The 23,678-nt window shown below is 47.7% G+C and overlaps 1 protein-coding gene across 3 annotated transcripts; it reads left to right on the plus strand.

Annotated features, from left to right (window-relative positions):
* The first annotated feature begins 6,149 nt into the window (after positions 1 to 6,149).
* ECSIT (ECSIT signaling integrator) lies at positions 6,150 to 23,541 on the plus strand. 3 transcript variants are annotated; one of them, XM_044254142.1, is made up of 10 exons: positions 6,150 to 6,229; positions 6,432 to 6,572; positions 6,684 to 6,777; positions 14,220 to 14,338; positions 17,796 to 18,222; positions 18,359 to 18,582; positions 22,024 to 22,081; positions 22,199 to 22,347; positions 22,538 to 22,643; positions 23,200 to 23,541. In XM_044254142.1, exons 2-10 carry the CDS (start codon positions 6,432 to 6,434, stop codon positions 23,448 to 23,450), a joined length of 1,569 nt encoding a protein of 522 aa, XP_044110077.1. In that variant the 5' UTR covers positions 6,150 to 6,229; the 3' UTR covers positions 23,451 to 23,541. The 3 variants fall into 3 exon arrangements, with proteins under 3 accessions (XP_044110077.1, XP_044110076.1, XP_044110078.1); XM_044254141.1 differs by having other exon boundaries at positions 6,150 to 6,221; XM_044254143.1 differs by lacking the exons at positions 6,150 to 6,229; positions 6,684 to 6,777 and having other exon boundaries at positions 6,501 to 6,572.
* Positions 23,542 to 23,678: the final 137 nt, after the last annotated feature.

The raw sequence follows: 23,678 nt of genomic DNA on the forward strand, positions 1-23,678 counted from the left end.
CAGCCTGGGTCTCAAGCCTGCCAGCTCTCACACTGGAACTTATGGGCTCCTTGGATCCTCGGGGCTTCAGACTGGGACTAGAACTACATCGTCTGCTCTCCTGGGTCTCCAGCTTGCCAACTGCAGATACTTGACTTCTCAGCCTCCATAATCATGTGAGTCATTTCCTTATAATCACACACACACACACACACACACACACACGGTCTTTGTCTTTGCCGCTCTCTATTCTGTTGGTTCCGTTTCTCTGGAGAATCCTGCTATCCAATACACCTTCAGATCCAGAAAAATCTCTTTTTTAAGAATATACCTAAGGAAAAAAAAAAAAGAATATACCTAAGAAGTACAAGCGTAGGTGTGAAAAGAACATTTATTGCAGTGGCCTTTTAATTTTTTAATTTTTTAAAAGATTTTATTTATTTATTTGACAGGCAGAGATCACAAGTAGGCAGAGAGGCAGGCAGAGAGAGAACGGGAAGCAGGATCCCTGCTGAGCTGAGCAGAGAGCCCAATCCCAGGACCCTGGGATCATGACCTGAGCCAAAGGCAGAGGCTTTAACCCACTGAGCCACCCAGGCGCCCCTGCAGTGGCCTTTTAATAAAATTACTCTGTAGGTCCATCAACAGGGAACAGGTGAGACAGACACAGATAAAGGCAGAGTATGCAGCATTTTGTGTCAATGACATAACAGTTCTGTGGTGCTGTGGTTAAGAGTGGGCGGGGGGGGGGTGCTCTGGATCCATATTCCATGGGTTTAGGGCATGCCCTTGTGCTTCCTGGCTGTGTGACCTTGGATAGGTATCTTAACCTCTCTGTGATTCAGTTTCCTCCTCTGGAAAATGGGCATATTGATTGTGCCTGTTTCCTAGGTTTATGTTTTAACTTTTTATTTTGAGGTAATTTTAGACTTACAGAAAAGTTGCAAAAATAGCACTGAGTTCCCATATACCCTTCACCTTGCTGCCCCCAGTGTTAACATCTTACATAACCATAGTACATTTCTTAAAACGAAGAACTTAACCTTGGTACAATACTATTAATAAACTACAGACTTGATTTGGCTTTCTCCAGGTTTTCTACTGGGCCTTTTACTGTTCCAGGACCCAGTCCAAGATCTCATTGCATTATGTTGTCATGTCTCTTTGGACTCCTCCAGTCCGTGACAGAGTCTCAGTCGTTCATGATCAGACGCTCTTGAAGAGAGCCCGCCAGTGACTGTGTAGACCCTCTCTCAGGTTTATGTCGATTAGATTGAGGTTTTCACATTACTGGGAAGGATACCAGAGAGGTGATGTTCCCTTCTCATACCCGGGGCTTATGATGTCACGGTGACTCACTGCTGGTGATTTTAACCTCCATTCCTAGATACGGAGCTGTCTGCCAGGATCCAAACCTGTGAAGCTGCTATTTTTCCTAGGGTTGTTTTGAGGACTCTGCGTTAAAGGGTTTATATCGGGGTTCCACGCAAACCGTTGGGCTCTGTGTTAATAAAAAAAAAAAAAAATCTATGTAAACGCTTGTGTTTGAATCCACTACTTCAATAAAGATAAATAAAAAAAAGAGAGCCATAACTGCCTCAAAAGGAGAAGGGACACTGGGAGCTCCGGAGGCCGCGGCCAGGTCCGCGACGCCACCACCACCCACGCGTGCCCTCACCCATGTCCCAGCTGAGCAGAGCGAAGTGCGCCTGCGCAGAGCTGGGCGCTGGAGCCAGGGGCAGGAGGTTTCCCAGCAGCTGCCCACGTGGCTGTCAACGTGCTGGGGTGGGGGTGCACAAGCCCACTGGACCCGCAGTTGATTGGCTGGCGCTCCTTTCAGACTGGCCAATCACAGGACTCTTAGTGAAGCGGAAGTGCGGAGGTTTAGCAGTCTTTGAGGCATCCTACCGGTGGCTAAGGGTAGCCACCGGTCCCCAGGGCAGTGCCATGTGTCATGAAGGCCTAGGGACTGCAGATACGGCTATTCGGGGGCGGATGACTCACTCTCTTGGAGCCTCTGTTACTGCCAAGCCCGGTTTTGTGCGCTAATCCGCTTAGGTTAATAGCCTTCAATTGGCTCTTCCCAACCCCTCCCCCCACCCCCCCACCCCCGCTCCTCCAGCCCAGGAGCCCGGTACTCCAGTCTGACTTCATCTCTTATCACTTGTCTTTTTTTTCTTTTTTAAGTAGTCTTTTTAAAAATTGTGATGAAATGTACATAACATAAAATTTACCATTTTTAAAAAAGATTTTATTTATCTGACAGCGATCACAAGTAGGCAGAGAAGCAGGCAGAGAGAGAGGAGGAAGCAGGCTTCCCTCTCCCAGGACCCTGGGATCATGACCTGAGGTGAAGGCAGAGGCTTAACCCACTGAGCCACCCAGGCACCCCCAAATTTACCATTTTTAAGTGTCCAGTTCTGTGTTACTAAGTACCTTCACATTGCTGTGCAACCATCCCCACCATCCATCACCAGAACTTTCTTCCATCTTCTAAAACTGAAGTGTAGCCGGTAAATGCTAACTCCCCATGCTCTCCTCCCTCCAGCTCCTAGCAAACACCATTCTACTTTTTGTCGGTATCATTTGCCTTTTCTAGGGACCTTATCTAAATGGAATAATACAGTATTTGTCCTTTTGTGGCTGGTTTATTTCATTTAGCACCATGTCCTCAAGGTTCGTCCATTTTGTATCGTGTGTCAGAATTTCTTTAACTTTTAAGGCTGAATGATAGTCCATTCTATGTATATGCCACGTTTTGTTTATCCATTCGTGATCCAAGGACAGTGGAGTTGCTTTTGCTATTGTGAATCATGCTGCCATGAATATGGGTGTGTAACTATCTGTTCAAGTCCCTGCTTTCAGTTCTTTTGAGTATATACCCAAAAATGGCATCGCTGAATCATATGGTAGTTCTATTTTTAATATTTTGAGGAACCACCATACTTTTTTCCTTAGTGGCTGAACCAGTTTATATTCCCACCAGCAATGTACAAGCGTTCCACTTTCTTCAAATCCTCAGACACTTGTCTAGACTTTTAAAATACGTTATACATACAGAAAGGTGTGTAAATTATAGCTCAATGAGTCATTTATCATGTTTAAAAACTTTTAAATTGAGCTATTACCTAAAAATGTACAAATCTTAATGGAGAGCTCAATGAATGTTTCCATACATATATACCCAGGTAATCATCACATAGCTCAAGCTATAAAATATTTCTTTTTAAAATTCCTTTATTAATGTCAACATTCAGTTATAATCACGTGTAGCATTTTACATTTTTACTTCATGAAAATATGTCCTTCCTTGGAAAATTCTAAGTACTTGGAGAACTTAAGTTTCTCTTTTTTTTTTAAGACTTTATTTATTTGTTTGGAGAGAGTGCAGGAGTGCATGCCAGCGGCGGGGAGGGGCAGAGGGAAAAGGAGAGAGAATCCCAAGCAGACTCTACACTGAGTACAGAGCCTAGCGTAGGGCTCAATCCCATGACCCTGAGATCACAACCTGAGCCATAACCAAGAGTTGGGCGCTCAACCAATTGAGCCACCCAGACCCCCAGTTGGAGAACATAAATCTCTTTACCTATTCTCAAATTAATATTACATTTCCTTCTAGATCTAGCACACAACCTGAGTTTGTTTTTTAAAACATATAAGTATTTGTTGAATTGATAAATGTATTGTTTGAGATGACAGATTGATGGAAGGCATAAATCTAAATAAATTATACACAGGACACACAGAATCTGGCTCTATACACAAGCAAGAAGGGACTAAAATTTTTTGTTAATTACAATAGGTCAATGTTCCAAGTTCCAAGTAGATTGACATTAACAAAATGATACACTTGATCTTAGCTAAAAGGCTGAGAAGCAATTAATGTCAATAAGATGATTTGAAGTTGCACTTAAATTTTTTCAAGTTGTAAGTAGTTGTAAGATGTTTCTACAGAACGAGGGTCTTTTGTCTGTCTCCCCCAGGAATTTGTCTGTGCTCACTGTTCTTCCTCAATGCTTAGAACAGTGCCTGTTACAAAGGCAGCACTTAATGAATTCCTGTTGAGTGAGTATGAGTCTTCCCTATGGTGGGGTGGGAAGAGCCACAGGCTCCTGGGTACAACCCCCTACACTCTTTGGCCCAGGGTCCAAGTCTGCTGCAGGGTTGAGGAAGCTCTTCTGGATCTTTTCAATAACTTCCCACTCTCTGCTCTGGGTCATGAGAGTTCCTCTGCCTCAGGCCTTGGACAGTGTGAAGTGGTACATCTACAACATGCTGAGGAGGTCCAGGACCAGCAGAGCCATGGTCAAAACCCCTCGGCTTTGAGAACGGCATCATAACGATGTCAGCTACATAGACTATGTAGCAAGGCCACTAGTGAGTTTCAGGGGCAGCTCGATGTACTCAGGAACCAACTGTGGACAGGTCAGTTGGAGGATCGGAGCTTGAAGGAAGGGGAGGGGGATGCAGGAGAAGACCAGGAAGGTCCCAAACCCAAAGTACCCAAACCCAAGTACCCAAGATTAACGAAGGGCTTTGAGCAGACCCCACTGGCATAGAAGTCTGCAAGGTAATGCAGACTTCCCTGGGGCTGGGGAAAGAGGGGGAAAGGCAGTGGTAGGGTAATTAGTCAGGCATGTGGAAGGCGAGTTGCATGGGGCTGTCACAAGTGACTGTTGGTAGGGTTTCAAGATTGGGAGGAACATCAGGCCCATTCATCCATTAATTTATTCATTATTGTAACTAACATCTATTGAGTGTGTATCCCATTCCAAGCCCTGTCCATAGAGCTGGGGACACCACACATAACAAACCGCACCCCCTCTCCCCCTATCCTCATGGAGTTTATAGTAACTGGGCACACAGGCAATGTTCAATATATGTGGGCATGGAGCAGGGGAGGGATGTGTGTGTCCAGGGGTCTTTACCAAAGCAGTAGAAGCCAGAGAGAGAAACCTCATGGTAACACAGGAACATCTGATCCCAGGTGTGGAGAATCTCTACCAGATCTGGAGGAAGCAGGGGTCAGAAGGGTGCAGGGAATTGTGTGAATGTGACCTTGGGGTCCCACCCAGCTGGATCCTGTATGACATTGGGCAGGTAACCAGAGGCAGCAGCTACAGTCCGTGGGGTGAGCAGGCGGCCCACTGAACCCTGGACAGCTCTGGACAGGGAAGCTAGGGGCCTGGCATGGAGGGGTGGAGGCCTTGGGTCAACCTCTCCTGGGTTAGGGTAGAGAGACAACAGGCTGGCCAATGAACCTCCTCAGCTGGGCCAGCCTCAATCTAAGAACCTTCCTGAAGAGATCCCTTGTCATCTGCTCACCCTTATCACCTGGCCATCCTTAGCCGTGTCCACCCCACTTCGCCATGCTGCCAGCTCCCCACACCCACAGGAGTGCAGAGTAGCGTTGGGAGTGCAATGAAGAATGTTCCCCTCGCGGCCCTCCTGCCCCGCCCCCCGCCCACCCTAGCCGGGCCCAGGCCCCACTGACTCTGTAAGAGTAAAGTCGATGTCGATTGTCTCGGTTGACTGCTAAAAGCGCTGATAGCAAAGGAGAGGACTATGAATACACACCTGGGAGGGGGCAAGTTAGGCTCCGCCCCTCTCTCTGCGAGGCCTTTCCCGCCCCGAGGCACACCTGAAGTCCCATTGGAGGCATTTGAGTCCAAAGCGCTCCTGGGCCGACAAGAGGCTGCCAGATACGAGCTGGCGGAGCGCCCAGAAGCTCATTTGGTGCAAAAGGGCGAGCCACGGGAGGGGAGCCGCCATAGGGGATGGGCTGGACTGGTCACTGCACTGTGGTCAATTGTGAATCCCAAGCACAGCCTCTGCCCAACTGCACAGCCAGTGGGGAGGATGCCAGTTGCACTATCTCCAATGTCGCCATGACCCAAGGCAAGGGGATTATCCGGGATCACAGGCCTGCTGCACAAAGGGAAGAGAAGTCCAAATCCAGGACACTGCATCTCTCACACACATTCACCGGTCCAGCCTCCCATCCGGGCTCAGTCCAGTCATTCCTTTCCCAGCCTTAATCGGGGTGGGACTTGGGTCGGTATGAGGCGGGACCAAGGTCTTTCTGCCTTTCTATTGGTGCTCCTCAATTTGGGGCGGGACCTCTCTAAATCGGCGTTCTCGATTTGCTGTCTCCCTGGTGGCCCGTGACCTGGAAGCGATCTGGGTAAAATGGCGGCGCCCAGAGTCTAGACCAAGCGGGTCCGGAGCCCGCGGCTTGCTGCGTGAGTATGTAGGTGGCCCGTGGGGAGGCGACCTCGAACTGCTGGGTCCTGGGCGGCCGGTTCTGGGCCGGCAGGGCGGGAGGGCGGCCCAGAGCGACCCAGCTGCTGGGCCAGGGCACCATGACCTTTTGAGATGCGGGCGGGGACGTGCTGGGAAAGGCCGCTCTCCGTGTACTCCCCTCCCCATGTCCCTAATCTCCTATTTTGCAGATGAGACAGTTGAAGCTCAGAGGGGTTAAGGCCCTCTCCCGAAGTCACACCGCAAGTTGGGAGCTAGGTCGGAATTCGAACCCGCGTCAGTCCGTTTCTCCCAAGGAACCCAGAATCCTGACAGCCAGCCTCAGAGCTGCTGTAGGTACACCCCGCCATGGGGTTCAGACTTATAGGTCATAGACATTTTGTAGAAATTTAGCTGTTCTCCGCCATTACACTGATATTTGTTAGGCACCTACCACATTCCAGGCACTGTCCAGCTGCTGGAAACACAACAATGAGGAAGACAAAGTCTCCGGTCGGCTTGGGGAGCCAGACCTTAAGTCAGAAATAAAGGGAACAGGTGATTTCAAATTTAATAATTGCTAATAATGCATTCGTCAGGGTGATGGGGGCTTTAGATTGGGAGTGGGACTGTGGTCAGGAAAAGCCTCTCATTTAAATATGAACCTGAATGACCGAAAACAGCTATGGACTGATCTGGGGGAAGAAATTTCCAAACAGAGGGAAAAGCAAGTGCAAAGGCTCTGAGATTAGAATAAACTCAGCTTGTTTAAGAAACAGTGTAACTAAGGGCCCCTGGGTGGCTCAGTCCAAGTGTCTGCCCTTGGTCAGGTCATAATCCTGGGTTCCTGGGGGAGTATGCTTCTCCCTCTGCCCCTTCCCTTCCCCCTGCCTGTGCTCTCTCGCTCTCTCAAATAAATAAATGAAAAAAAAAAATTTTTTTTTAAGAGTTGAGTTTGGAGGGGTAGATTGTGTCTGAATATTTTAAGTGTGATATAACACTAGCAATTTTAGGCAGAGAACACTGAATTTCGTTTACATTCTAAAAATCTCCCTCTGGCCGTGTCAGGGAAAATTGACTGGTGGAAGGCTGGATAGGTATTAAAGAGATCGTGGGGGGTGCTTGGATGGCTCAGTGGGTTAAAGCCTCTGCCTTTGGCTCAGGTCATGATCTCAGGGTCCTGGGATAGAGCCCCGAGTCAGGCTCTCTGTTCAGCAGGGAGCCTGCTTCTCCCTCTTTGCCTGCCTTTCTGCCTGCTTGTAATCTTTCTGTCTGTCAAATAAATAAATAAAATATTTTTTAAAAAAAGAGATCATGGATTGGGTCGGTGGCAGCAGATGGAGAGGTAATATTTGGGATGGATTTGGAAGTACTCATCAGGACTACTTAGTGGATTGAATGGGTGAATGAGGGACATAGTGGCCTCAGAAATGACTCCTAGGTTTGTGGACCGAATGACTAGGAATAATGGTGTCATTGGCTAGAAAGTGGAGGAACAAGTTTAAGCAGGGATATCATTCTGGAGCAAATTAAGTGTGAGATGGCTAGGTACATGTCAAAGTGGCAGTTAGGTATAGAGGTTGGATCTCAGGACTAGCAGTAACTATTTGGAATCCAGGGTGCCTGGCTGGCTCAGTCCATTAAGTGTCTGCCTTCAGCTCAGGTCATGGTCCCAGGGTTGTGGGATCCAGCTCCACATTGGGCTTTCCAGCTCAATGGGGAGTCTGCTTCTCCCTCTCCCTCTGCCTCCCCTCCGGCTCATGCTCTCTCTCACTCACTCTCACTCTCTCAAATAAATAAATAAAATCTTTTAAAAAAAAATAACCATTTGGAATCTGTCAGCATATAGATCACCATTTCTGAGACTTTAACACACATATGAGAAACCTGGACTCTTCTTAAAATGTGGATGCTGATTCAGGAGGTCTGGGTTAGGGCTGAGATTCTGCTCTCTTAAGTGATAGTGTTAATATAGCTGGTACCTGGAACACACGTTGAGTAGCGAAGATTCGGGTATGGTCTTAATTTTGGCTTCATTTTGGAGTCAATGGAGTGTCTTGGTTTTCTGTTTTTATTTTTTTCTTTTGTTTGTTTTTTTAAGATTATTTATTTGAGAGAGCACACGAGGGGGTGGGCAGAGGGAGAAGGAGTAGCAGACTCCCTGCTGAGCAGGGAGCCCTACATGGGGCTTGATCCCAGGACCCTGAGATCATGACGTGAGCCAAAGGGGGATGATTAACTGACTGAGCCACGCAGGTGCTGCTGGAGTGCTTTATTTGTTTATTTATTTATTAAAAGATTTTATTTATTTATTTATTTGACACAGAGGTCACAAGTAGGCAGAGAGGCGGGCAGAGAGAGAGGGGGAAGCAGGCTCCTCACTGAGCAGAGAGCCGGATGTGGGACTCGATCCCAGGACCCCAGGATCATGACCTGAGCCAAAGGCAGAGGCTTTAACCCACTGAGCCACCCAGGTGCCCCTGGAGTGTTTTAAAATGCTGATGCCTGGGCCCTAGATTTAGATACTTGGATTTATTGTATCCAGGATATGGCCTGGACATGGGGATTTTTAAAATCTCCCTAGATGAATCTAATATGAACAAAGTCTGAGAACCATTAGTTCTGCCTACAGTAGTATGGAGAATAGAGGAACAAGTTGAAAGACACCTCAGGGTAGTAGACAGACATATCCAGAATGTGGGACTCTTTGCAGCTTTATTACTCGAAATGTGGTCCCCACACCAGCAGTATCAGTATCATTTGGAAGCTTGTTGGATATACAGGGTCTTTAGCTCTACCCCAGACTTGCTGGATCAAAGTCTACATTCTTTTAAAAAGATTTTATTTGTTTATTTGACAGCAGGAGAGAAAGTAAGAGAAAGCGCAAGCAGGGGGGAAATAGCAGAGGGAGAGGGAGAAGCAGACACCCCACTGGGCAAGGACCCTCCCATCTCCGGGTTTGATCCCAGGACCCCCAGAAGCAGGTGCTTGAGCAACTGAGCCACCCAGATGCCCCCGAAATCTGGATTTTAACAAGATCCTGGGTGATTTATCTGCATATTCAAGTTTGCAGACATTGCAGACTTCAAAGAAGGAAGTGGGTCTTGCTGACTGGCTGAGAAGCAGCCTGGGTTCTAGGAAGAAAATCTAGAATGCCAAGAAGGTGGGAGGAAGGCCTCGCCCATACTGCACGCTTCTGAGAAACTGAGCAAAATGAGGTCTAAGAAATAATCATTGGCTTTGATAAGTGTTAAACACAAAAGGGGCCTTTACAAATGGTGCCAGTGGAGTGGCTGGGGCAGCAGCCAAGCCGGAGAGAGTGAGGCAGCCTCGTGTATACATATCTGCTGGGAGAAGCTTTGCTGTGAAAGGAGCAGAGATGTGGAGCAGAAGCTGGAGGGAGTCTTTGGGACAAGATGGGCGATGCTAGGGAAAGTTTAAATGATAGTAATAATCCAGACACTTCCCAGCTCATTTTATGAGGTCAGTATGACCTTGATACCAAATCACACAGCCGCTCAAAACTACAGACCTTTATCTCTTATGAGTGTGGATGTAAAAATCCTCAACAAAATAACTAGCAAACCAAATGTCCACAACATATAAAAAGGATTATACACCATGACCAAGTGGAATTTGAACCAGAAATGCTAGATTACTGTGAAATCTGAAAACCAGTTAATGTTATATACCATATTAAGAGAATAAAAGACAAAAGTTACATGATTGTTTCAGTACTTGGAACAAAAAGTACTTAACAAAATCCAGTACTGTTTCTGATGAGAACATTCAATATCTGGGTATAGAAGGGAATTTCTTTTTTTTTTTTTTTCTTTTAAGATTTTTATTTTCTTATTCCAGAGAGAGAGCATGAGGCAGAGGGACAAGCAGACCCCATGCTGAGCATGGAGCCTGATGTGGGTCTCAGTCTCACAACCCTGAGATTATAACTTGAGCTGAAATCAAGAGTCAGATGCTCAACCAACTGAGCCACCCAGGCGCCCCTGGAAGGGAATTTCTTTAACCTTATAAAGCCCATTTATGAAAAACTGACAGCTCACATCTTACTTAAGGATGAAAGACTGGATGCTTTTCCCCTAAGATCAAGAACAAGAAAAGGATATTAACTCTTGTCACTTCTATTCAACATTGCACTAGAGGTTCCAGCAAGGGCACTTGGGAAAGGAAAATAAATAAAAGACATCCAGTTTGGAAAGGAAGAGGTAAAACTATATTTGCAGGTGATGTGATCTTATATGTAGAAAATCCTAAAGAATGTAATAAAAAGCTATTGGAACTAAGAAGTGAGTTCAGCAAGGTTGCAGGATATAAACCAAATATATAAAAATAAATTGTGTTCCTATACCTGGCCCTGAACAATGTGGAAATGAAATTAAGAAAATAATTCCTTATGTAATAGCTTCCTAAAGAATGAAACATAAGTAGGGGTACCTGGCTGGCCCAGTTGGTACAGCATTTGACTCTTGATTTCAGGGTTGCGAATTCAAGCCCCATGGTGGGTGTAGAGATTACTTAAAAATAAATTTTTTAAAAAAAGAATGAAATGTGAATAAATTTGACAAAATAATTAAAAGACTCATATACTGAAAACTATAAAACATTGTTGAGAGAAATTAAAAATGATCTAAATAAATGGAGAGGTATCCCATGTTCATAGATCAGAAGACTAAATATTATTAAGATACCAATATGCCCTAAATTGATCTGTAGACTCAATACAGCCCCTATCAGAATCCACAAAACTATAATAATCAAAACAGTTTGGTGCTGGGATGCATAAATGGCTCAGTCGGTTAAGCATCTGCCTTTAGCTAAGGTCATGATTCCAGGGGTCCTGGGATCGAGTCCTGCATTGGGCTCCTTGGTCAGAGGGGAGTCTGCTTCTCCCTTTGCCTGCTGCACCCCTTCCTTGTCTCTCTCTCTCTTCTCTGACAGATAATAAAATCTTTAAAAACAAAGTAAAACAAAAAACAGTGTGGTACTGGCATAAGACCCAACATATAGATCAGTGGAACTGGGAGCCCAGAATTAAATTCTTACATTTATGATCAGTTGATTTTCAGCAAGAATGTCAAGACAACAGAGTACCCTTATCATGGTGAGCACTGAGTAATATATAGAATTGTTGAATCACATTATTATACAGCTGAAACTAATATAACCATGTTAACTGTACTGAAATTAAAATTTTAAAACTTAATTATAAAAAAGAATGCCAAGGGCTCCTGGGTGGTTCAGTTGGTTGAGTGACTGCCTTTGGCTCAGGTCATCATTCTGGAGTCCCAGGATAAAGTCTTGCATCAGGCTCCCTACTCAGCAGGGGGTCTGCTTCTTCCTCTGACCTTCCCCACTCTTGCTTACTCTCTCTCATTCTCTCTCTCTGTCTCTCAAATAAATAAAGAAAATCTTAAAAAAGAAAAAAAGAATGTCAAGACAGATGGGGCAAGAATGGTCTCTTCAACAAATAGTACTAGAACAACTGAATCCCTTTCTTACACCATTCAAGGTGGATCATAGGACTGAATGTAAGAGCTAAAGCTATTAAATTCTTAAAAGGAAATAGGAGTAAATCTCTTTTCTTTTTCTTTTTTTTTTTTTTAAGATTTATATTATTTGAGAGAGAGAGGGAGAGGAGTCCCAAACAGACTCCACACCGGACATAGAGCCCAATGCAGGGGCTCAGTCTCAACAACCCTCAGATCATGACCTGAGCTAAAACCAAGAGTCAGATGCCTAATGAACTGCACCATCCAGTCACCTCAACCTAAGAATAAGTCTTTATGACCTTGGCCTTGGCAGTGTTTTTTTAGGTAGAACATCAACCTCCTAGCTAGAAAAAATATAAATTGCATGTCATCAGAGTAAGACTCATGCCGCAAACAGTAACATTAAGAAAGTGAAAAGACGACCCAAGGAATGGGAGAAAGTATTGGTAATTCACAAGGGTTAGTATCCTGAATATATAGAGAACACTTACAACTCAGTGATAAAAAGCTAACGAGCCCAATTTTTTTTAATGCCCAAAGGATCTAAATACACATTTCTCCAAAAAAGATACACAGTGGCCAATAAGGATGTAAGAAGATACTCAGCATCAGTTTTTAGGGAAGTTTAAATCCAACCATGAGACAATCACATCCACTGTGTATCTAATTACAAAGACCATAAGAATTGGCAAGGATATGGAGAAATTGGAACCTTTAGACTCTGCTGTTAAGAATGTAAAGTGGTGTGGCCAACTGAGAGCACAGTTTGGCAGGGGGCGCCTGGCTGTGTCAGTCGGTAGAGTGTGCGACTCTTGATCTGGGGGTTGTGAGTTCAAGCCTCACTTTGAGCATGGAGGCTACTTTAAAAAAAAAAAAACCAAAAAACAGTTCGGCAGTTCCTCAAAATGTTTGAGACAGCATTACCATATGTCTCAATAATTTGACTTCTCTCTATATAAGAGACATTTAAGCACCTGTTCAAAGGAAACTCCCACACAAGTTTTCATGGCAGCATTGGTCATAATAGTCGGAAAGTGGAAACCCCAAATGTCTATCAATCGATGAATGGATAAATAAAACATGGTCATATCCATATAATGGGATTTTTTTCTGCCAGTTAAAACAGATGAAGTCTGATCCATTCTACAAAGTGAATAAGCCTGAAACACTTGCTAAGTGAAAGCTCATCCCGCAAGAGCATGTGTTGTATGACCCTGTTTTTTTTTTTAATTTTTATTTTTATTTATTTGACAGAGAGAGAGAAATCACAAGTAGGCAGAGAGGCAGGCAGAGAGAGAGAAGGAAGCAGGCTCCCCGCGGAACAGAGAGCCCAACGCGGGGCTCAATCCCAGGACCCTGGGATCATGACCTGAGTGGAAGGCAGAGGCCTTAACCCACTGAGCCACCCAGGCGCCCCGTATGACCCTGTTTTTATGAACTACCCAGAGTAGGCAAATTATAGAGACAGTGGATTAGTGGTTGCCTGGGGGAAAATGACAGGGACTGCTGATGGGTATAGGTTTTCTTCTTGGGGTGAGGAGAATGTTTTAAAATTAGATTACAGTGACGGTTGCTCGACTCTGTGACTATATTAAAAAACCATTGGATTTTACACTTGAAAAGGGTGAACTATAGGATATGTAAATAAAACTGTTTAAGAAAAAAAAAAAAAGAGGGTTCCTGGGTGGCTCAGTTGGTTAAGCAACTGCCTTCAGCTCAGGTCATGATTCTGGAGTCCGGGGATCGGGACCTGCATCAGGCTCCCAGCTTGGTGGGGAGTCTGTTTCTCCCTCTTACCCTCTCCCCTTCCATGCTCTCACTCTCTCTCAATAAATAAAATCTTAAAAAAGAAAAGAAAAAGATTCAAAGGCATCTGGGTGGCTCAGTTGGCTAAGCATCTCACTCTTGGTTTCGACTCAGGTCATGATCGCAGGATTCATGAAATCAGTTCCTGCCTTGGGCTCCACACTGGGCATGGAACCTGCTTAAGATTCTCTCCCTCTGCCCTGCCCCCCTCACATGCATGTGTGCACACTCTCTCGCGCGTGTGCTCTCACTCTCTCTCTCGAATTTTTTATTTAAGAGAAAGAGAGAGCCGAGCAGGGGAAGGGGCAGAGGGAGAAGTAGGCTCCCCACTGAGCAGTGAGCCCAGCGTGGGACCTGGCCCTGAGATCATGACCTGATCCCAAGGCAGATGCTTAACTGACTGAGCCACCGAGGTGCCCCATAAATAAATCTTTAAAAAAAAAAAGATCCAGTGGAGAGGGGGACCATGGCAGGAGCAAATGCCTCCAGATAGCAGAGGGATTAGCCCAACAAAGTAGGGACCCTTGGCTGTAACACCCATTTTAAGTCCATCTTGTGGATGCGGAGACCAGCGGGGGCTGGTGAGTTAGCTGTGCCTTCTGGAACATGGTCTCTGCACAGGCGGGGTCTCATCTCCTCTAGCAGGTAGGGGTGCCAGGCTTATGCTGTCTTTTCTTTCTCGTCCAGGTGGTTGTCTGACAAGCAGCAGCATGAGCTGGGCCCAAGCCCTCCTGCTGGCCCGGGGCATCTCTCGGGGCTGGAGAGGCATCTGCGGGGCCACCGTCATGGGAGCCCCCTTCCCGCAGGTAACCAGCACCGAGCAAGTCATCTGCTCACAGCAGCTGACCTCTCTGAGGGCCAGCTGGACACGCCTTATTCATTTTAAGAAGTGCCGCTGCCCATGTGGGTAGAGGGGTTGAATTTGGAAATGAGGGTACAGGAGCTAAATAGATTTGAGTGGTGACTGCGGGTGACTCCTGCATCCATTTGTAAAAATACAGGCAGAACATTGAACTTCCTTCCCTTCCCAGAGTGACCAGACGGCCCAAGCCGATCGATGGGCATAGACAGCTGTAACAGTGATGGCGGCAGTTTGATAATAATAATCAGGCAGACCTCGTTTTATTGTGCTTCACAGATAATGCAAGGGTTTCTTCATTTTTGGTTTTTACAAGTTGAAGGTTTGTGGCAGCTTTCCATCGAGCACGTCTCTTGGTGCCCTTTCCCAAACGCATTTGCTCATTTCGTGCCTCTGTGTCACATTTTGGTAATTCTTGCAATATTTCAAACTTACTCATTATTCCCATGCACGTTATGGTGATCCGTGAGCAGCGGTTATGACCTGCTGAAATCTCAGATAGGCTGGTTAGTGTTTTTTAGCAAGAAAGTAGTTTTAAAAAAAAAAAAAAAAAAGAAAAGAAAGTAGTTTTTAATTGAGGTTTGTCCTTTTTTTTAGACTTAACGTTACTGCTCACTTTATAGATAACAGTGTAGTGTAAACCGAACTGTCCCATGCATTGGGAAGCCAAAATGGTCATTTGGCTCACTTGACTATGACATTTGCTTCATTATGGGGCTCTGGAACTGAACCCCCAGTGTCTCCGGGCTATGCCTGGTTCTCCCTTATTTAGCACTTCCTCTGTGCCAAGCCCTGTGCTATGTTTTTTGTTAATATGATCTCTTGTCTCCCCTTCTTTGGGGCATTCTAGAGCTGCCTTTCTGATTTTTGGCCCATGCACATACCACCCGCAGAATGAGTTGCCTACAGTTTCGCCTTAAATGGACTTTTTTTTTTTTTTTTTTTAATATCACCTTATGTAAGTAGGACACTGGGATGGCTGTTGGGGCAGCATAGCAGAGGGATCAAGGACGGGGACTCTGATCTCAGCTCTGTCACTTAGCAGCTGTGGGACGCCAGACATCCCATTTCACTTCTCCAGGCCTCAGTTTTCTCCTGTGTGAAATGGGTACACGGAGAGCACTTTCTCAATGGGCAGCTGGAAAGATTAAATGAGCTTCACACTCAGAAAGTGCTCCAGAAGAATGCCTGGAAGAATAATCATTAACTATTAGCTCTTTTTTGCCAAAAAAAAATTTTTTTTGTTGTGGGCTCCGTGCCCAATATGGGGCTTGAACTCATGACCCTGAGATCAAGAGTTGCACACTCTACCAACTGAGCTGGCCAGGTGCTCCTTGCTATGTATTTTTAAAGATGCCATGTGTATAATCATTCTAATGTAAACATTCAGTTTCACTTAAAATAAGAAATTTGGTAGCGTACTATCCATACAGGGGTTAGCAAACATTTTCCTAAAGAGAGAGTAAATATTTTTGGCTTTGCAAGCCACACAATCCCTGTCACAACTACTCGCCTCTGCCAGGGGAGCACAGATACAGCCCCAGACTCAATGTCACGAATGTGTCTGGCTGGATTCGAGTAAGACTTTATGGACAAAAGCAGGCAGCTGGCCATAGGTGCCCCTCAGATTTGACCCCGGCAGCCTCCACTCCCCACTCCAGGGAACAAGGTCTGCTTGGCCCAAGGGAAACACCATCTTAACAGGCAGGGAAACTGAGGCCTGAGCAGCAGAGTGGGATGTGGGTGTCACCTAAGAGAGGACAGTCAACCCAAGACTCCTGCTGACTCCAAAAATCTACATTTTTCTTTTTCAAACTCAGTTGTTGAAATGTATCTTTTTTTATATATATTTTGTTTATTTATTTGAGAGAGAGACAGTGAGAGAGAGCAGAAGGTCAGAGGGAGAAGCAAACTCCCCATGTTGGGAGCCCGATGCAGGACTCAATCCTGGGACTCCAGGATCATGACCTGAGCTGAAGGCAGTCGCTTAACTAACTGAGCCACCCAGGCACCCTGAAATATATCTTCTGAACAGACAACACAGCTAATTAAAGCAGGCAATCCCAGCAGTTCTGGGGCTACACCTGCAAGGGTCTGTCCCTCCTTTGCTTGGCCGCCACTTAGCTCCCCTGTCTAGAGGCTAGAGATGTTACCCATTCAATGTATTTCCTCCCAGGCATACTCTACAGGAGCAAATAACGTATATGTGTACCGTCATTCTCTTACCCACAATAGTTACATTTTGCATAGCGGCCGCCTACAGGGAATTAGTGAATATCAAACTGTTGCTTCCAGGGAAGTACGGAGCACCTTCCTGTGAGCCTCTGCTCACATTGTCATCGACCCATCAATACATACCACGCTGTATGTATGCGTCTCTGTGTGTGTTACTGGTTTGTTTGTGTTTGTGTGTGTGTTTCTGTTTAAAGACATCTTGTTGGATGTAAACTGTGGACTCATGGACATTGAACTCCCAGCCCCCAGCACTGTAAGTCACACCTGAAGGAAGCTTCTTGACCACATGCTATTTTCTCTGTAAAGAACTGCGGAGCCTTCTTGCAGGGAGGACCACGAGGCAGCCCTTCAGCACTGTGCTTGGGGGCCATTTTCCACAGCAAAAGTCACCCACAGAAAGATGTGGAAAATGTGCACTTAAAAAATCTCTAAGAGGACACACATTGACAGCTTGCCAGCTGAAACAGGAGGGCCGAGTGTCCCTGTGCTCCATCTCAGCTGGAAATGACCAGGCTTGGGCGACTCCAGTTTTTCACCACACTGCATGTGTCTGTGAATGACCAGGAAAGTGTTAAGAGTGTTGACTTGGGGATTACAAATCAATTTTAGCAAGTAGGCAAATTTGCATCCAGGGAGACAACAAATGATGAAGATCTATTATATATAATTTGGTGAGCGTTTTTTTTTTCCCCCACCCCTCTGGGCACTTCGTTCCACACGCTGCTTTGTTTCGTTTCATATTATACCTGAGAGCTCGTTCTGGGTCACTCAGGACCCTCCTGGGTGGCTCTCAGAGACACAGGTGCCCCTGTCCACCTTCATGGCCATGTGCTTAACCATTTCCTTGCGGACGCACATTGTGGCTATTCCCACCGCTACAGCAGACATACAAAGGTCATCTGGCCCAGGTCTTGTCGATAGCTGTGGGAGTTACAAACCCGAGGCAGGATCCCTGCATCAGAGGCTGTGTTTGCCGTGTGGGTTTCCCTGTTGTTTTCTCACACTTTGTAAGGGTGCCTGATCTTGGTCTAGTCCCCACAGCACCACACTTCCTCGGGGGCCCTTCAGGATGCCCACTGGCACCATTCCCAGGAAAGAGCCAGCCTGGCAACCTCTGGGGGGGGGCGCCTGGGAGGTGCCAGATTCCGGCCACTGTTCTCTGTCCCCAGGTGCCTCTCCAGGCCCCACGAGGCCTGCACTGCAGCGCGGCCGCCACCGCAGCCGGTAGCTCCGACTCGTGGCTGGCCCCGCCCCCGCCCGAGCCCCAGAAGGGACCCACGAAGGCCCTGGCCTTCCACGAGGAGCTGTTTCAGCGGGCACCGGAAGGGACGCGCGACAAGGCGGACTTCGTGCGCGCCGTGCAGAACTTCGGGCAGCATAATGTGCACAAGCGGGGTCACGTGGACTTCATCTACCTGGCCCTGCGCAAGATGCGGGAGTTTGGCGTCGAGCGGGACCTGGCTGTCTACAACCTGCTGCTCGACGTCTTTCCCAAGGAGGTCTTCCGGCCTCGCAGCATCTTCCAGAGGATGTTCATCCACTACCCCCGGCAGCAGGAGTGTGGGGTCGCCGTCCTGGAACAGATGGAGAACCACGGTGAGGCCGGCAGGCTCGGGTCGGGAGTTGGGGGTCTTCCTTCTCCCTGGTCCTCCGCCCCTCTCCGTCTCTCAGGTCTGTCCCCCCTTCCCTGTCGGCCTGCCTGACGCCCTGTCTCCCCTTCTCCCCCACGCAGGCGTGATGCCCAACAAGGAGACTGAGTTCCTATTGCTTCAGATATTTGGACGTAAAAGTTACCCCATGCTCAAGTTTGTGCGCATGAAGCTGTGGTTCTCCCGCTTCAAGAATATCAACCCCTTCCCTGTGCCCCGGGACCTGCCCCGGGACCCGGTGGACCTGGCCAAGTTGGGCCTGCGGCACATGGAGCCCAACCTCAACGCCACCGTCACCATTTATCAGGTATCCACCCCTGGCTGTGCCCTCAACTGCAACCCCGGCCTGGCCCCCTCACTCACCTGAGCGATCCTGCGGAGACAGGCTGAGCCCTGACGAGATTCCCATGGCCCTCACTCCTCCCTGCAGCTTGACCTCTGACCTCTGACCTCTGCACCTACCCCTCTCGCCACACTCTCTATTCTAGGCATCTCTCTTCCTTTCTGGCCCTTGAGCCTTCCTTTTTTTTTTTTTTTAAGATTTTATTTATGTATTTGAGGGAGTGGGGGAGGGGCAGAAGGAGAGGGAGAATCCCAAGCAGATTCCACACTGAGCTTGGAGCCTGATGCGGGGCTCCATCCCAGGACCCTGAGGTCATGACCTGATCCAAAATCAAGAGTTGGATGCTCATCCGACTAAGCCACCCAGGTGCCCCAGTTCCCAAGCATTCTATGCCAATTTACTTCTCAGGCTTTTGCGCTCACTGCTTAATCTGCCAGGACCACTCCTCCCTGGGACTTCACGTTCTTACGATCTCAGCTACGCCGTCCCTTCCTCAGGATCCCCTTCCCAACCACCCTGGCTGAGGCACTGGGTACCTGGCTTGGTTTCTCATTCACAATGACTCAAATTTCCCCTGTGTCCCCCAAGGCTTAGTACAGGGTCTGGCACAAAACTGAGCTCAGCGGTTGTTTGTTGAATGACCGAAGAAACTAGGACACACACATGCAGACACACACACACCGCACAGGGTCCGAGGGGCCCCACTCATGCCAGACCACATGGAGAAGCCTGTGGTCCTGGAGGCTGATAACAGTTTCTCTCAGAGCTGCTGGTTCTGAGATGGAGAAGCGCTGGGGGCTGTGGGAGCCCAGAAGGGGCAAGGTGAAAGGAGGGCTTCCCAGAGAGGTGAGGTGAGCTGCACTTGGGCAGGACAGGAGAGGTGAGGAGAGCATTCTAGGCAGTGGAAGCAGAGGGCAGCTGGGAGATGCAGAAAGGGCTGCTTCTGGCCAGTGCAGGCAGTTGGGCTGGGGGAGAAGGGGCACGGAGGCACCAGGCTAGAGTGTGATTTGAACCGGTTGGTGGGGAGGGAGCCCCCAGGAAATTTTAAGAACAGGAAGGAAGGAGTGGGAGTCATGTTTCTGGAAGGAGTTTCTGTTTCAAAAGCACCCTCTGGTGGCCACATGGATGGTGTTGGATGGGGGCAGGCAGAGGACTGAGTGGTAGGGACAGGGGGTAATGTGGTGTCCAGGTGAGAAATGACAGAGACTTGGCCTGGAGCACATTGCAGAGGAAAGGTGGTCTTTAATTCACTTCTTCATTTTGAAAAGTAAAGCTTTGGAAGCCAAACAGTCCTCAAGAACACACAATGAAGAGTTGTCTCCTAGCCTAGACCTTCAGTCCCCAGGCTTATTCCCCAGGCGTGACCACGCCTGTGTCTCCTTCCAAAGAGATCCTATGCGCTGGCAAGCTGATATAGCCTTTGTATGTATGTTTCCCCTCATTGTGAAAAGTACATACAGAAAGATTGAAAACATGGTAAAATGATCACCAACACCACTTAGATTTAGAAGGGGAACAATCCAAGAGTCCCATCAGGAGGGCATTATCTACATAGAGTCTAACACTTCAGTTAGACTGGTTTAAAAAAAGGCAAGTGAAAAGTTGAAGTATGTTCAGTGGTATAGTAAGTTCCCTTCAGTGTGAGAAGGGAGGGGAAGTTAAAAGGCATATCCCTATTTTCCTATTTTCACAAAAATAAATAATACAAAGATAAATCTGAAATGCATAGAAATTATCATCTCTGGGCAGGCAGAGGAGATGGGGTAGAGAGAAAAGGAGAGGAAGAGAGACATCTATTTAACATGGATTGACTTTTAAACTATGCAAATGTTTACATGTTTTTTTTCTTTTAAAGGCGGGATGGGAGCTCCACTAAAATTGAAAACAAACAGAAGCAAGTGGATCTGGCCAAATATCTAAATGATAGGATAATTAATGAGATAAAAAGTTCTCTCAAGTCAGCTGCCCAATAGCCCCTCCTTAGTGGTTTCCGTTCTAAGAACAAACATACCCGTAGAGAAATCCTAAGCTTAATCCCATAGCATTATGGTGAGCAGTAATATCAAAACTATTTCTGTAGTTTGATGGATAAGTAAATGTACTACTATTAATAGAAACCAAGATTTTTAGTGTAAGAAAAAGAGAAGGGAAAAATATACAATCAAATGTGGGGGGGGGGCCACTATAATGTGAAATTTAAAATGAAAAATCAGTTTTGGGGCGCCTCAGTGCCTCAGTCAGTTAAGCATGTACTTTTTTCTGCCTCCGAAGAACTTATGCTTTATAATGTTTCTCCAGTGGCACAGCATTTTATACATGTTCTGCACCACATTGTCTTTTGCTGTTTTCACTTAAGAATATGGCCAGGAGCCTGTTCTGTGTCTCCCATTGATTCATCTCGGTTCTTCTTCACATGGAAGGATGGATGATAGTTGTCCACTCTAAGATGTTTCAATCAAAGAATATATGCATTTTTTTAAAAGATTTTATTTATTTGTCAGAGAGAGAGAGATCGATAGAGAGCACAGGCAGGGGGAGCAGCAGGCAGAGGGAGAAGCAGGTTCCCCGCTGAGCAAGGAGCCCCATGTGGGACTTGACCCCAGGACCCTGGGATCATTACTTGAACCAAAGGCAAATGCTTAACTGACTGAGCCCCCTAGGTGCCCCAACATGTGCTTTTTTTTTTTAATTGGCGGCGGGGGGAACCTGGGTGGCTTAGTTGGTTAAGCATCTGCCTTCGGCTCAGATCATGATTTCAGGGTCTTGGAATTGAGTCCCGCATCAGGCTCCCTGCTCAGTGGAGAGCCCGCTTCTCCCTCTCCCTCTGCCTGGTGCTCCCCCAGCTCCTTCTCTCCCTCTCATTTCAAATAAAATCTTTAGAAAAAAGATTTCATTTGTTTTGGTTTTAGAATCACCACAGTTATGTAAAGTCAGAAATATATAAAAGGGATTTCCTTTCCTCCCTGTTCTCCACAGAAGCGAACACTGATTTGCTTCTTGTGTCTCCTTGGGAATATACTGTGCATGTAAAATTATTTCTCCTTTTAAAACCTCACAAGCCAGAGCATTTACTATGTGACAGGCATTGTTCTTGGCATTTTAGAACTGCCTGAATTAAGTGCTTTATGCCTCCATTTTTTGGAGAAACTGAGGCACACCGCTATATCGACTTGACCACAGTCACACAGCCTGTATGGCAGATCCCAGATTTAACACAGGTAGGCAGGCTCTGGGATTCTAGGCTCGTGCCACATTGGATCGAAGTGAGGAAGGGATGGGCTTCAGTGATGGGTAGGAGGCCAAAAGAAGGCCTAAATTCGCTGGGATCCCCTTCCCCCATTTTTCTCCCCAGCTCTTCTAGAGAGGCTGGGGGCCACAAGCTTCTACCCCTACTCCTCCTTGCAGATGCCTTCATCCACAGACTCCACAGGTGCAGCAGATCCCGCCGAGCCCCACATTGTAGGTAAGGCTCTGGCATGGGGTGGCCGGATTCTCACCGGACTTGCTGGGTTGGCTCCCTGGGGCCTCTGGGCAGAGCCCATCAGCCAGGACCCCCTGGCTCTGTGTGCCTCCACACCAGGAATCCAGACTCCTGATCAGCAGGCTGCTTTGGCCCACCACAACCCAGCCCGGCCTGTCTTCGTCGAGGGCCCCTTTTCCCTGTGGCTCCGAAACAAATGTGTCTATTATCACATCCTCAGAGCTGACTTGCTGCCCCCTGAGGAGAGGGTAAGGGCTCAAAGCATGAGTGGCGGGTATGGGTATATTTGGGGAGGGCGGCGTTGGCACCACTCCAGGGGCTCCTGTGAAGTCTCAGAGGGGCAGGTGGACGAGGAAGTGATAGCTCCTGGTTTGGGGAGGTAGGCTGCCGCTGCCTCCTGGGCCTCTTGACCCTACTATACCCGCCTCCCTGGGGTAGGAAGTAGAAGAAATTCCAGAGGAGTGGAATCTCTACTACCCGATGCAGCTGCACCTGGACTACGGGAGGAGCGGCTGGGATGACTACGAGTTTGACGTCCATAAAGGTAAAACTGGGGTGGGCAGGGTTCCCTGCACCGGATATGATGAGGTCTCTAGGGTACAAGGGTAGCACCCAGGCTAAGACGTGGCCCAGTTACCACATGCAGACCCAGTAGACGTCCAAGTACACACACACACACACACACACACACACACGCGTACTCCCCAGGGGCTCCAGGCCTGTCAGCCCTTGGTCATGGAGCATCTCTGTGCTGGCTACTTGAGTGTGACCAGGACAGGCCAGGTCCCTCCCTTGAGCAGCTCTGGACAGTGGGGGAACAGGCACATTAAGTTGCATTCTTGGGGTCTCAAGGGAGGAGCACACCAGCCAGAATCGGGTAGGCTGTGGGGAGGACTTCTTGGTGGAATGTTGAAGAAAGGCATCACTCAGGTGAAGCATGGGATTAGCAGTCTAGGCAGAGGGGATATCTTGTGCAAAGGCTTGGATGCACAAGAAACATCCCACCTGTGGCCTGGAAGGGGTGCAGGCATGGGGGGGGGGGGCGGGGTGTTCCTCCAATCCCCACTGCACAAACTCTAAGCACCTGTTTCCCCCAACAGTGGAGGAAGGCCCTGTCTTCGCCATATGCATGGCGGGTGCCCACGATCAAGCTACACTGGCCAAGTGGATCCAGGGCTTGCAGGAGACCAACCCAGCCCTGGCCCAGATCCCCGTGGTCTTCCGCCTAGCAGGGTCCACCGGGGAGCTCCTGGCGCCCTCCTCAGGGCTGGAGGAGCCGTCCCCGCCCCCACCAGAGGGCCAGGAAGAAGAGGAAGACGATCAGCAGCGACAGCATCAGGGCCAGAGCTGAGCTTGGGCAGTCACCCGCACAAGCTGTGGACTGGTGTGACGGCGTGAGATGCCTTTTGAGTGTACAGCAAATAAAAGTTTTCCGTCCTGGGGCTGTCCTCTCTTTTCTCTGGCAGCGTGGCGTCTCTGTCCTTGTAATGCTTGGTGGCCTGACTTTTCAAGGGATCTGCAGCATCCGGGACGGACAGATCGGACCCCAGGCTTTCCCTCTGCCTTCACATGACCGCTC

Source organism: Neovison vison, chromosome 6 (genome assembly GCF_020171115.1).
Source record: "Neovison vison isolate M4711 chromosome 6, ASM_NN_V1, whole genome shotgun sequence".
NCBI classification, from domain to species: Eukaryota; Metazoa; Chordata; class Mammalia; order Carnivora; family Mustelidae; genus Neogale; species Neogale vison.

Excerpts from the sequence above, each read along its gene's own strand:
- ECSIT (XM_044254142.1), top strand. The coding sequence starts at position 6,432 with ATGAGACAGTTGAAGCTCAGAGGGGTTAAGGCCCTCTCCCGAAGTCAC. Across the intron at positions 6,573-6,683 it reads CAGCCAGCCTCAGAGCTGCT|GCACTGTCCAGCTGCTGGAA; the intron begins GTAGGTACACCC and ends ACCACATTCCAG. Across the intron at positions 14,339-17,795 it reads TGGGAGCCCCCTTCCCGCAG|GTGCCTCTCCAGGCCCCACG; the intron begins GTAACCAGCACC and ends CTCTGTCCCCAG.